This window comes from Rattus rattus, chromosome 12 (genome assembly GCF_011064425.1).
Source record: "Rattus rattus isolate New Zealand chromosome 12, Rrattus_CSIRO_v1, whole genome shotgun sequence".
NCBI lineage: Eukaryota > Metazoa > Chordata > Mammalia > Rodentia > Muridae > Rattus > Rattus rattus.
In genome coordinates, this window is record NC_046165.1 from 67187412 (window position 1) to 67201376 (window position 13965).

General features: G+C 39.0%; 1 protein-coding gene across 2 annotated transcripts in view; it reads left to right on the forward strand.

The window, feature by feature from the left end:
* Positions 1–13965, forward strand: part of Xpo4 (exportin 4) — an 80753-nt gene that overhangs the window by 14555 nt on the left and 52233 nt on the right. Inside the window, exons 2-4 of one of the 2 annotated variants that reach the window (XM_032917292.1) lie at positions 2662–2767; positions 8022–8163; positions 11855–11993. In XM_032917292.1, coding sequence (XP_032773183.1) covers positions 2662–2767; positions 8022–8163; positions 11855–11993 — 387 coding nt within the window. Of the gene's footprint in view, positions 1–2661; positions 2768–7850; positions 7914–8021; positions 8164–11854; positions 11994–13965 lie in introns of those variants that run through there. The other variant, XM_032917293.1, reaches the window with a different exon arrangement.

Here is a 13965-nt window from a genome sequence, read left to right on the forward strand (position 1 = left end):
AAGGGTGTGGCACCAGAACTCACCACACTATTATTCAGACTAGCACATGGTTCAGAGTTTATGAGTTGCTCATTTCTGGAATTTTGTCCTTTTCTAGATTACAGTTCATTTGTAGGTAAGTGAAGAACTGCAGGAGGGTGAAGAAGCTTGGAGTATGGTGGTAGGGTTAGGTGGTGGTGGGAGATGGACCATTGCATCTTCCTCAAAGTTGTCAGGATGAGGGCGATTATAGCTGCTTTCTTTTTCTGTCCCTTTCTTGTAACAATGTTTGTGATGCTAAGCATCTTTCAATGCTAGGCCCCCGTTTCATTGAGCGCTGCTCTGCTCTATATGTGTTAGGTTCTAGAGACTTAGAGGTGAGTAGAACAAAGTCCCTGGTGCCAGAAACCTAACAAGGCAGAGGAACAAAGGGAGCAGCGTTTATGGAGAGTTCGGTCGTTGGTACATACATAGAGAAGGGGATTGTACTCAGTGAGGGAAGGGCCATGAAGGGCTGAAGATGGTAGAGATGGGTTGGGATTTCCATAGGAAAGAGCTTTTGGGTGGGGTATACCAGGTCCGGACTACTTGGGGAACTTTGAGGAGAAAATTTGTGCGTTTATCATGTGCACACTTTGAATTTAATCCAAGTGCACAGGTACAAACACACACACACACACACACACACACACACACACACACACACACACACACACACACACTTTTTCACTCCTAACTTGTTCTGTTTCCTGGTCTCCTTCCCTCTCTCCTTTTTCTGTATGTTTTTATTGCTTTCTCCCTTACTACCTTGAGGTACTGACCTGAAGCTGGCTGGCTGATGGGAAGCTTCTGGGATCTGCTCCCCAGCCCTCATTCCCATATTGAAGTTACAGGTATGCACAGTCAAGCCCGATTTTCACATGGATGCTGGTGATTTGAACTCAGGTCTTTAAGCTTGCATAGCAAGTGCTCTTACCCATGGAGCCATCTCTAGCTTTTTTGGGATTTTCTGACTGGGATAACTTGCCTTTTGAAAATCATTGCCAAGTCACTTTAAAGCACTTTACACAGTTGTTGAGACTGCATGTACTTTATTACCCAGGCTGCTTTTGAACTCTTGCGTTCAAGCTATCTTTCTGCCTCAACCTGGCAAGTACCAGGGACCACCAGTGCACAGAACAACAGCTTTCTTTCAAGAGAGAATTTACAGTTTTGGATTTAGAAATCTAAAGTAAATTCTATCCTGCCAAATATGTTGACCTAGTGAGTTCATGTGGATAATATCTATTTAGGTGCTTGTTATATGCTATACTTTAATGTATTCATACCTTTACTTTTTACAAAGTATGTGTGAGTAGCAGAGTTATTTATAGAGTAACACGCATAAGGATGATGAGAGGTGAAGTGATTCAGACTGCCCAGGTGACCCAGTGTTGATTTCTGCATACAGCTGTCTGAGTGGGTGGTGTTTACTAATCTGCAGTGTTACATATGGAAACCTTGAAAAACACAACTAATTATGTTCTCTTGGTAAGAATAAAGAGTTTACAGATAAAAGGACAAAAACTTCTAGTGTAGGTGGTTACTCCCAGTATTTTGTTACTAAAACCTAATTTGAAGTATTAAAGATTTTAAGTCAGTTCTGTAATACAAAGTTTTGTTTTTCTCTGGAGAGCTGTAGAGGGTGCTCTAACCTTAGGAGTAATGTGCCCTGCCTTTAACTAGCTACAGAGAGTCAAAGGCAGAGTGTCCGTATCTGAGAGGCTGACACTACATAGTATGTTCGTCTGCTTGGTTGAAAATGTGTTTCATCTTTAAGATTCTTTGATATAGTTAAAATTACACTCGTTTATTCCTATTCCTTCCCTCCCTCCCTCCCTCCCTTTTCCCCTCTCTCTCTGTTTCTCTTTTGAGATAATGTCTCACTATGTTAATAATTGCCCTAGGTTGGCCTCAAATTTAGGTCCTCCTTTCAAGGCAAGCACTACCACATCTGGCATGGTTGTCTTTTATTATATTGGTTGGAATAATACACTGTTACCTTTCCCAATCTCCTCCCCTTCCCTCAGGTCTTATATCAAAAGATAATTAAGCCATGTAATGAGAATATATTTTAGCTAAGTCTTTTAGTAGAGAAATAAACCTTGTAACAGGAATATATTTTAACTAAATCTTTTTCAGTAAAGAAATAGCTTTGGAAGACAAGTTATTGCATCAAAGGAGAATTTAAAATTTTGATTGAATTTATTATTCAGAGAAATTATATAATGTTCCATGAATTCCAAACTTTTAACATTTATAGATTTTTGGATTCAGTTTCTGAGCACTGAAGAGTTGGCGTCTGAAATTTGTTGTTAGTCTGAGCAGTAGATTTGAAGCAAAGGATGTTGAGGTTACCTACTATTTAAAAAAAAATGGTCTATCTAAGCATCTCCTTTTCTGAATTGGAGCAGCTTTAAACAGTTCTGAGGCAAAGCTTGTTTCTTTGTTTTTTTTTTCCTGAAGCTGTATTTTATATATTTATCTTGAAGTTCTGTACTGTAGTTCCTTAAAAACGTAAGCAAACGTTTTACCCTTCTTCCCTTTCCCCAAAGTGAAAAGTTTTTGTCTGCAGTGGGGGTTCAGGGGACAGACTGTTGTTGTACAGGCTTTCTCAGTGTCGGCTCTGTTTCCTCTCTAAAGGCACCACCTTCCATGGTCAGTAATGAACAGCGCCAGCATGCAGAGCACATATTCCTGTCGTTTAGGAAATCCAAGTCACCCTTTGCTGTTTGCAGGCATATTTTGGGTAAGTTTTCACTTTAAAAGTATTTTCACATAATCAGAGCTGTTTTTTCTATCTTGAATGTTAGTTTTTATAAATCCCTTTTAATACAAGCAGACTTGTGCAGTTAGTCATTCTCACTTAGTATTTTCCTATTGCAATTGGTATATTTAAAGTATTTTGTGAAACTAGAAAGGAAGTTTAGGGAAAAGGTTCTAATTTTTTTTTTTCTGTTTTCAAATGGCATATCATTATAGGAATTCCCTAATGCATGTTTGAAAATTAAGGTTGTTTAGGGGAAGATCTATATTTCTCTCTTTTAGTTTCTTTCCATTTTTTTCTTTTTAAAAACTGGTTTATACTCAGCTTCCTTAGCCAACTTAGTCACTTTTGGGAAGGTTATCAATATAGGTAAATAAAGGAGTGATTGGTACTTAGGAATTTGTATGTCTTACAAAACAGTTATGGGCATGATAGTTGTCTTGTCCAAGGTGGCATTTCTGAGAGTTGTATATAACGTTGCCATTTGCCTCGTCTATACTTTTTAATAGTAATAAAAGGGCAGATTTCATTTTGTTTGTTTTTGTTTTTCAAGGGAGTTTTTTTTTTTCTGTAAAGCCCTGGCTGTCTTGCAGCTTGTGCTGCAGACCAGGCTGGCCTCTGCCTCCAGAGCGCTGGGATTAAAGGGATGTGTGCCACCAACACTAGCATTGTTTTTATTTTATAATCCGATTACTGTTGGCCTTTTTGTCTAGTTGGAGGTATCTTTATTGCTCATACTTAAGGTTTTTAAATTTTTTGAGTCTGTTTATGACTATAGAATTGATTACTTGATAGGAACTAAAACATCTGACCATTTATTCTTAGGGTTTCAGTGGGGTTTATCTGTACTTCCCAGTACTCTGGTCTCTATGTAGAAATAAGCTGTAATGTTGATCATTCTTCTAAGATGTTTCACGTGTCAGGCTTACTGAGTGAGTGGCCTCAGGCTGTAGTGGAAAGAGTTTTGTTGAACTATGAGACCTGGCTGCCAGTGGTGCTTCTGCACATTGTCAACTGAAGAGGCCAGCCTCCTGAGCCTCTGCCATCCTTGCAATGGAAATAATGATACCAGTTGCCTTCATGGGCATGGGCTGTCTTAAGGTCTTGGAGATGCCTATGTTGTCATGCATAAAATAAAGTAAATATAACCCCATTACTTCATTTACTAGATTTTTTAATTATTTTTAAGATGATCATCTAAAATATGTGACTGTTTTGGCTGGCAGGAGCTGGCAGCAGTAGGAAGGTAGCTGTCTCAGTCAGAAGAGCTTACCTTTAAAGCAGTAGTTGTAACAACTGCCTCTTTAATGCAAAATGAAGCCATTTTAATGGACTTTCGGTTGGACTTTATACTTGAATCCATTTGTTCCTGTTACAAAGACATTTGTTTTTTTGCTCATGCAGCATATTTAATTAATATTAAATAAAAGGAAGAACTAAAACATCAGCCTAAAGACTTTAAAAGGAGTAACATCTCATTTTTACCCTGAAATTATTTCAAATCAACATATTTGAGAGACTGTTGTGTTAAACTATTAACCTAAAATATTTGGAGTTAGAGTTTAATGGCAGATAACTCACCTGCCTCACCTAGGGCTCCCCCAGCATTTCATCTGACTCTCTGTTGAATGCAGCTGTGATTGTCGACTATGTTATAAGCATCTTATTAGCGTTTATTTGCTTATAGCACTCTCATTTCTCGGTGTGTGCATTTATGATGTACAGTAGCTTTTATAAGGGCAGAGCTTGTCTGGACACTGTAAAGAGCAGTGTCGCTGTTTCCAGTTGTGTTTAATTCTGGTTGTGCTTTCAAAGTCCGCTGTTAACTGCTTGAAGGATGGCGCCGTACCGCGGCAACATGCACTGTCATGCCTGTGCTGCGGAGCTCCGGGTTATGTTAATGTTTGCATCTAAACTTGACCAAATATCTTTTTAACCCCTTACTCAGTCGCCACCAGCACAGAAGGGCAAATTCCTCTAAGAAGACTTCTCATACAAGTGGCAGTCAATCACAACTCAGAATTTTCACATTCTACTTAGGGATTATATGTCATTTTGTAGAATGTCTGGGGAATATTATTTTCTGATAAAGGGCGAGTTTTCTCTTTGGTGCTTCCTTTTCTGTCCTCTTAAAACCTCTTCTGACTTCAGTTTTATGTGTTTTTCATTTCACCTCTTTTCTTTTTCTTATTTTTATTTCCCTCTTAGTTTTTGCTCTCTTTGCTTGTGTATGGGTTGTCTGACTGTCTCTGTGTATGCACAAATGTGTGTACATATTGCATGCTTGTGTTTTTTTGTCATGAGCACTTTTAGACTACTTCACCTAAGAAATCTTTAGCACTTAGGAAGTTACTAGTTTTTTTAGGGTTAAATGTTTTTGTTTTAAAAGACAAACATGCCTGAGTTTAATTCTTGCTATAGAAATAACCAAGAAATGAGGGGTGTTGGCTTATTACTACTTCTGAAGGGGCCTGTGTAGTGCTCCTTTGCCTTCTCAGGGAGACGGACTCAACTCACTCATTTTAGGCAGCCAGTACAAAATGAAACAAGCCAGCACATTCAGTTAGGCTAGTAAACGTGACTTCTTTGGAAATTGTCATTGGTAATGCTGTCAGTGTTCCCTTCAGCTAGACTTTACTGTTAGTCTGTATATGGAGGTGTCATTGTATGGGGAATAGCTGGCATTTCTCAGCTCACAGTCCTGTGGCTTGAACAGAAACCTTCAAGGGTAGACTGCAGTGGCTGACCATCTGTAGTAGGCTTGCTTTATTTTTAGAACACCTTTTAAAAATCAGTTTCCCTTTATTATTAATTTTACTTCAGTTTTTTTAAAGGGTGCTATCATGTTTCAGACAAAATATAATTTTTATTTCAGAATAAAAATGACATAGTTCTTTAATCATTGAAGTTCCTGTGGTAGCAAAGAAGACAGTCTTCAAAGTAGCCTTAAGTAGTTTATCATTGAGCTGTGGTAGCCACCAGCAGCTCTTCCTGGAGAAGTGTGAGAAATTGTAGCTGAGTTGTGTGTTCGTGTGAGTCGTCTTCTTGGCAGATGGACTGAGGCCTGCATGTGTGCAGATGCTCTGCTGGTGAGTACTGGCCAGCGGGCAGAGTGCTTTCTAGCTTCTTTTACACACATGCTGTGTGTAAATGCACTCTTTGAAGGCTAATGATAGTGTTATCAGAAAATGTAATACTCAGTTAGGAAAAGTCCTACTTTTCTTTTTTTTTTTTTTTTTGGTTCTTTTTTTTTTGGAGCTGGGACCAGACTAGGCCTTGCGCTTCTCAGGCAAGCGCTCTAACCACTGAGCTAAATCCCCAACAAGTCCTACTTTTCAATTTGGAATTTGGCTTTCTTTTCCAGGATTTCTCCATCCTTAGAGACAGCTTCTTATAGTAAGTTAGAGATCCTCATTTCCTGCCATGTAGAGGTAGGTGTTGAAGAAAAGTTAAGAAGTGTCTCTTGAAAGCTTTGACGTGTCATTCTTGTACAAGACAGAAAAAAGTCTAAGATAGAAGCACACTTAATTTAAAATAAGTGTGTTTCAGTACTCAGCTGACAGAAGGTATCTTCTTGGTCTTGCCTATTTGAGTGTGTGCTTAGCAAGGATTAGTGTTATTTAGGAAAGTGACAGCACGTTTCCTCTCTGTTGGGTAGCAGTTTCTTCAGCTATGAGATGGAGCAGTTGTATAAGATGATCTTTGCTGTTTGTAAGCTTCTGTGAGGCCTTCATATTTTTGCCTTCTTAAAATCTGTAGTAAAGAATCTCGTTGTAGATGGAAGTGAAGACTAACAACATCCTCTCAAATAGAAATCTGTGGTGAGATTATATAACTCACCGGTATCAGACAGCCATATTTCTTCTTAAGGGAGATAGATATAACCTATTAGTAGCTAAAATTGTTTGACTCTGACAAAACTTCCTACCACTCCATCCTCACTTCTGGAAAATTAAAAATTTTTTATAATAAGGTCATATTTTCAGAAGCCATTCATTTTTAAAATTAATCACTTATTATATTGTAAAGTTTTTAAGTTTTTGTGATTTCCAGTCATTATCTTAATCAGTTCATGTTAATGTAGCAAGGATTAATCAAATCTTAGGAACAGAAGGCCCAGATTGGTTCTTTCTACATTTGCTGTTTTCAGACCTCCTGTCTACAATGACATGCTCTTATGCAGGTACACCATATCTTCACAGGTAATGAGTTAAGAACATTGGTAACATTTTTAATGACATGAGCTTGAGCTAGGAACCAGTGTTCATCTCTATTTCCTGCTCGTCTGAGCTCTCAAAGGCACCATTGTAGGACTAAGCTTACTTTCTCATGGCTTTCAGATACTCATATCCAGTGTTCTAGGCATAGAATCTAGAGTCTAATCAGATTTTATTAAGAGTGATTTCACATGGTTATTTCTTAGACCTTCAGAGAATTTCTTGACTTCATTTTGACTGTTTCTCCCTTTTGATAGTGCTGTTCAAAAACTATAACAGTATACACTAACAGAAAAAATAGAAAATTAATATAAAATATTTCTTCAGCATGTTACTTTTCTTTTTCCTGATTCAGGCTTTAGATCAGATACTATACCTAGCCGGGGTCTCTCTAAGTGTGGCCTCGGGGTTTTACTCAGTTTGATCAGTGCTGCAATCAGAAAATCAACACCAACTTCTCACCTTGTGTGCACGTGGCTCATGATATTTGACCGTTTTGAAGCAAAGAACTTGGATGTGGTTGTTTATTTCTGAGCTTGCTATTAAGGTGGGCCATCCTGCTGAAGGCTTACTTATTTAAAAGCCACAAGATTCTAGCAGCATGGCTCATCACAAATAGTAATGTTCAAAGACCGGTTTAATAAGATAATTTTTCCAATAAAAAATTCCGGTTTTGCACAGGGTGAGAATCTCTTAGTCCACTTTCTGATTGCTTCATATTTTTTATTTTTACTTTTTTAAAGCTGTATTATTTTTAGTTCTTCATGCTTTGGAGTAACAGTTGAAAGAGGTGAGGGAAAGTTTGTGAAAATTGTGATCATTGATTAGCTGCCACCTGCCTGGGGTGTCTTCTGGGAGAACTAACCTCTTTGTGGTGCTAGAGCAAGGTCACTGGATTAAAACCAGACCAGGTAACCATCTTATTCCTTGTCTGAAAAGTTCTGTCTTAAAATTCATAAATGCAAAGTACACACGGTAACATGAACTACTGCTTGAAGGGTTTTTAATTTTCTCCCCAGAAACCAGTAAAGTGGACTATGTCCTTTTCCAAGCTGCCACAGCCATAATGGAAGCGGTTGTCCGAGAGTGGGTTCTCTTGGAAAAAGGCAGCATCGAGTCACTGAGAACATTCCTCCTCACCTATGTCCTGCAAAGGCCTAAGTAAGTACTGGGGTGGCACCGCTAAGATAGAGGCGGCTGCATTCAGCCTCTGTGTATGATCTGTCCTTCCAGACAACCCTTCTTTTTAATGGTGATGTTTATGGGCAAGTTCTGTTCTGGAGAAAATGTGTGCACATGATTGTAGCTTGCTTTCATACTTATTAAAATTCGTAGCTTTTACTTAAGTCTCTAATACTAAAGAATACATGATACTGTTCTTGTTGAACTTTGAAGAATTTGATTATAAATTAAAGTTGACTTTTGACCATGAAAACTTACATTTCCTTGTTCTTAAGTGCTTGGTAGTATAGCTTATTTCTTTTAATATGTTAGAGGAAGTTTAGCATGGGCTGAGTATCATAAGATGTGGCTGCATAGCCCCAGAAAGGAGGAGGAAAAAATTAAACCATCAATAGGCCAAATGTTACATCCATATATGCATCGAAAATATTTTAGAAGAAAAAACATTAAATCTTTTGTTTGAAAAAGATCAAATTTCAGGCAGGAGTGAGGTAAAGTGAATTTTCTTTAATGTTTAAACATTCTTTTTTTTTTTTTTAAAGATTTTTTTTTTTTTTTATATATAAGTACACTGCAGCTGTCTTCAGACACACCAGAAGAGGGCATCAGATCCCATTACGGATGGTTGTGAGCCACCATGTGGTTGTTGGGATTTGAACTCAGGACCTCTGGAAGAGCAGTCAGTGCTCTTAACTGCTGAGCCATCTCTCCAGCCCTGTTTAAACATTCTTATAAGACAATACATTGATTCTTTATGCAAATAACACATTTTTGCTACATTAGATGGTTGTTTTGATCTCTACTGGCAAAATAATTTCAAATAAATTTTGATAATATATTCCTGTAGTTAAAGAAAAGTTGAGAGAAATCTTCATGCTTATATTTAAATAATAAAGGAACTAGTGTTTATCTGTAAATACTTTTAAAAAGATTCAGGGCTGGGTATGTAGCTCAGGTGTTTTTGTTTCATATTGTTATTTCAAGTTAGGAGTGTTATAGCACGCCTCTGATTTCAGCGTTTGGAAAGCTAAGGCAGAAGGAATGCTGCACGACAAAGCTAGACTGGCCTGCAGTATGAAACTGTCTCTCTAGAAACTGGAAGAATAAAAAAGAAAAGAAATATCTACCACAGGGGCTGAAGAGATGACTCAGTGGTTAAGAGCACTAGCTGTTCTTTCAAAGGACCTGGGTTCAATCCCCAGCACCCACCTGGCACCTCACAACTTTCTGTAGCTCCTGTTTCAGGGGAGCCAACACCCTCACAGACAGACATGGAGTCAGAATACCAGTGTACATAAGATAATAATTAATTAATTAATTAATTAATTAATTAATTAATTAATGGAAATGTTGAGGAGATGGTTTAGCAGTTAGGAAGAGTGATGATGGCTCACAGCCATCTGTGATGGGATCCAACTGGAGTTATAGATGGTGTGTGCTGAGAACTGAACCCATGTTCTCTAGAGGAGCAGTCAGTGCTCTTGGCTGCTGACCTATCTTCCTAGCTCCTATGTATGACTATTTTGCTTGTATGCATACACACACACACACGCACGCACGCACGCACGCACGCACGCACGCACGCACGCACGCACGCCTGGTACTCAAAGTCAGAAATGGACTGGAGTTATGGGTGGTTTGTTAGCCATTTTGTGGGTGCTGGGAACCAAACCTAAATCCTTTATAAGAACAGCAAGTGCTCTTAACCACTGAGCCAGCTCTCCAGCCCCTGTCACATCTCTTTAAAGCCTGAGTAATTCTACCTTTCTTCATCTTTAATTACGTGGGCATTCTTATTTTATAGAATGCTCTCTGGTGTAGATTAGAGTCAAGTAACAAATCTTGATGTACTATACAAGCAGGATTATGCAGGTAGCTTATGTTGTACAGTTTAGTATACGTATGGCTTGTGTATTTTGGGCCCTTAACTACTATATGTATAGGTTTTTTTCCTTACCTCCTAATTGAGGTTAAGTTCAGCTCTGGTTTGATACAGTGTGCCTCCTTTTCTAGAGGCAGGTAGCAGATGGGTCAAGAAAGGAATGTGTATTCATTACCATTCTGCAACACTTGACTCAGGGACCTTGTTGAAGTTATGTTCATCTTTTTTTTTCTTTTTAACTAACTTTCTGATAATTAATTGAGTTAATAATGTTTCTTAAACATGTTAATTTACAGAAACTCTTAGATAAAACCCATTACATGTTTTAATTTTCTAGTCCTGCCAATAGAGATTTGTTTCTTTTAAGTAGAGTCCCATTATCAAGTTCTGACTGGCCTGGAACTTGCTGTGGACTAGCCTGGCCTCCAGAGGTTCACTAGCTTTTGCCTTCCAAGTGCTGGTAGTAAAGGCATGTGTTACCACCCCTGGCCCAAAACTGTGGAAGGAATATTTTGACTTTAGTCTTGATATAGGGACTCATGTTTGAGATTATTAATAAATGCCTTCTACATGGCAAATCCTGAGTTTTGCATACACTTAGTGTGCTTAGAGTGGAGTGGTTGATTTTCAGGATCGTGTTAAGTAGTAGTAACAGATAACTCATGTCACATGCTGGTGCCTTGGGAGCCTTTAGTAGTAACTTTCTGGGAAAGTGACATCACAGTTTTGGCAGAGGGGATAGAAGTTCATAGGGCTGGAAACGTAAGTGTTGAGCCAGGGACTGAGGAGCTCCATATGCCTGCCTACTGAGCGTATGGAAAGAGTGAGGTCAGAGAGCAGAGTGGCGCTTGGCTGTCACAGACTGTAAAAGTACATGTGTATAACTGTGTCCAAACTGGGATACCTTTGAAAGTAAAAGTAAGCACTATTAATAATTCCTCGGGACAACAGGACACTGGGACTCTTCCAGGAAAGCTACAGTTCATCTCGTTGCCCATGGTAAGGGACATAGCTTGGCACAAGGGCACAAGGGCACAAGGGCACATCTTTATGGCATTTGAGAGGTTGTATTATAAAGTTGGTGCTTTTGGATCCTAACCTTTAAGAAGAGGTTCTGAAAAGGCATATTTAAGTCTCTGTGCCCCTGAGATCTATAGGCCTTACAGAGTGTTTGACTGGGAATGAGTGTTTGTACTGTCACTCGGAGTTGACACACCTTTCTTGGAGTTTACCCATTAAACAGCAAGGGTCGAGGTACTGCTGGTTGGAGAGGGATATCAAATCAGATTTATCTTAATCTTCCTGATACCCCCACCTTAAGTACTCATTGAGGAACTGACTTACTTAGCATGTGTTGAACACTGCCTAAAGTGTTTAGTATGTGTGGAGTGGACACAGTCCTAGAGTTGAACATGTTTTATTGCTTGGCATTCGCTGTTTTGAAACAGCATGGTATACAGCCCAGCCTGGCCTGAAATGAACTATGTAGACTAGATTAGGGTGGAACATTAGTTTTTACAGTAATTGTGACTGTTGTCTCCATTTAAAAGAAGAGAAAACCAAGTCTTTACTTTGGGTTGCACAGCTAGTAAACAACAGAGTAGCCCAGAGATGACCAAGTGTATGTATGAGTCTTTCTATAACTTGGTAGATTATATACTCTCAGGTTACTATACTAATAGTACTCAGGTGGTATTATTAGAAGCTTCTGGTATAGTGCTGTGTATAGTATTGGGACTGTTTATATTAGATATAGGTAAATGTTTTCACAATTTTTATGTTTTGCAGCCTCCAAAAGTATGTTCGGGAACAGATTCTACTAGCTGTAGCAGTGATTGTAAAACGAGGATCACTAGATAAGTCAATTGACTGCAAAAGCATATTTCATGAAGTCAGCCAGTTGATAAGTAGTGGCAATCCTACCGTGGTAAGTATGCTAACTGCTTGTATCGATAGATATTTTTTATTCTGCCTGTCACTCATTGCATTCTGGCAATAGTAGTATAAGAGGAAGGCACACTAGCGTGCCGTGCAGTCTTCATTTGTTCAGACGTTTCTTCTGATCTTTAAATGTGTGTGGAATGCAGACACAGTAGGCTTAGCATTTTCATTTGAGTCTTGTTTTTCTGTGTTGCCACTGTGCTCATAATCATTTTAATTGCTTGCAAAACATAAGTTAATATTCTTTTTTCTATGTGTGGAGAGATACAGCCCTAGCTGGCCCAGAATTCACAGAGATCTGCCCGATTCCCCCTGACTCCTGAGTTCTGGGTTTAAAGACATATACCACCATACTTGTTTTTGTTTATGTTCTGTTTTGTTTTTTTTTTTCTTCACATTTTTAATCATTCTTTAGAACATTTCTCCACCCCCAGTTTTAATAAGCCTTGGAAAATATCAGTAATTATAGAAATGGTTGAGTTAAATATAAATGGTATCTGATATAATAAAAATCATTAACTACACCATGACTTCCAGGTGGTTCTCTCTGGTGAGCAGTGTCAGGCCATAGTTCTTGACTAAATTACTTAAAGGAGCATGGTTTCCTTTCCACATTTAGGGAGTGTCTAGTCGTAGAAATTTCGCCAGAGGCTCTATTACTGACCAGCTCTGATCCCTGGGACCGTCCCTGTAAAATCACTTGTATGGACTTGGTAGTCTTCCTTTCATGGGAATGACTGTGTGTGTAGTCTGATGATCAGTGCTCCCTAGATGCTCTGGCTTGAGTTACTGCTCCCCTTTTAGATTTTGCTTTGGGACATGCTCTTGTATTTTGGTCGTCTGGCCTGTTAAGTGGACAGGATTGGGCTGGAACAGTGGCATTGCGACTGCGACTAAAGCTCTGTGGATTAGACTGTTTCCCCAGCAAGGGCTTTGGTACAGGGGTTTGGAGCTTGCTGTTGCCCTCCTGCATGTCCTTGGTCCTGAGAGAGCACAGCACAGGCCCTGCCTTTTTTAGGAGTGAGCACATGCTGGGAACTAAGTTTTCTTCTTCTCCCTGTGGGTAGATTTGAGGTAGCACAAAAAGTGATTCATGGCAAATTGTCTGAGCCATGGAAATGACATGTTCTACAAATAATAGAACAGACAGTGCGGTTAGAGAACATTCTGCTGTATTTACAATACATACTTTTGGATGCATTTAATATCCTTGATATTCTTGAAGCAGTCAAAGCTAAGATAACCCCTCGCCATATACACAAAAACATACCACACTCCTTACACACACTCCTCCTCCATCCCCTGCCCCCCAGAAACACACAGGTTTTGAGTTAGGGTCTTGCTTTGTTACCCAATACTCTGAAGTCACTGTGCAATAGTCTGGCCTTGAACTCTTGAACTTTTTCTTTAATCACCTATGTCCTAGGATTGAAGGCATGTACCACTGTAGGCAACAAGTTTTTTTTTTTTTTTTTTTTAAAGTAAAGTTTCCAAATAACAGGACCAAAGAATTCTGTAGTATTAGCAATTTAATATGTTGGAGATGGATGGAACCATTTTTAATGATGGGATGAAGTGATTTTGTTGACCACATTGTAACATTAAACTTAAAAATTCTCTGTTTATGTGGTAAGTAAAATGCAAACATTGTGGTCCGACATCTTTGCCAGGTAGGGTAAAGCCAGCTCAGTAGCTCCAGAAAGTGAGATTGCAGACCAATAAAATGTTTTAATGTATCTTCTTTACGGTGAAGAGTTTGTGAGAATTTAAGGCTGCCGTAGTCTCACAGACACGAATAGCCTCAGAAGAAATGCTTAGAGCTGTGGCCATGAAGAGATAGATGCCAGGGATAGAAGCCGTCTGACGGCTTTTCTCCTTAACTGCTTTTAACATCCATATGTTGTTGAGTGCATGTGCATGTGTGAATGCCAGGGCATGTGTGCTGCGAGGTTGACTTC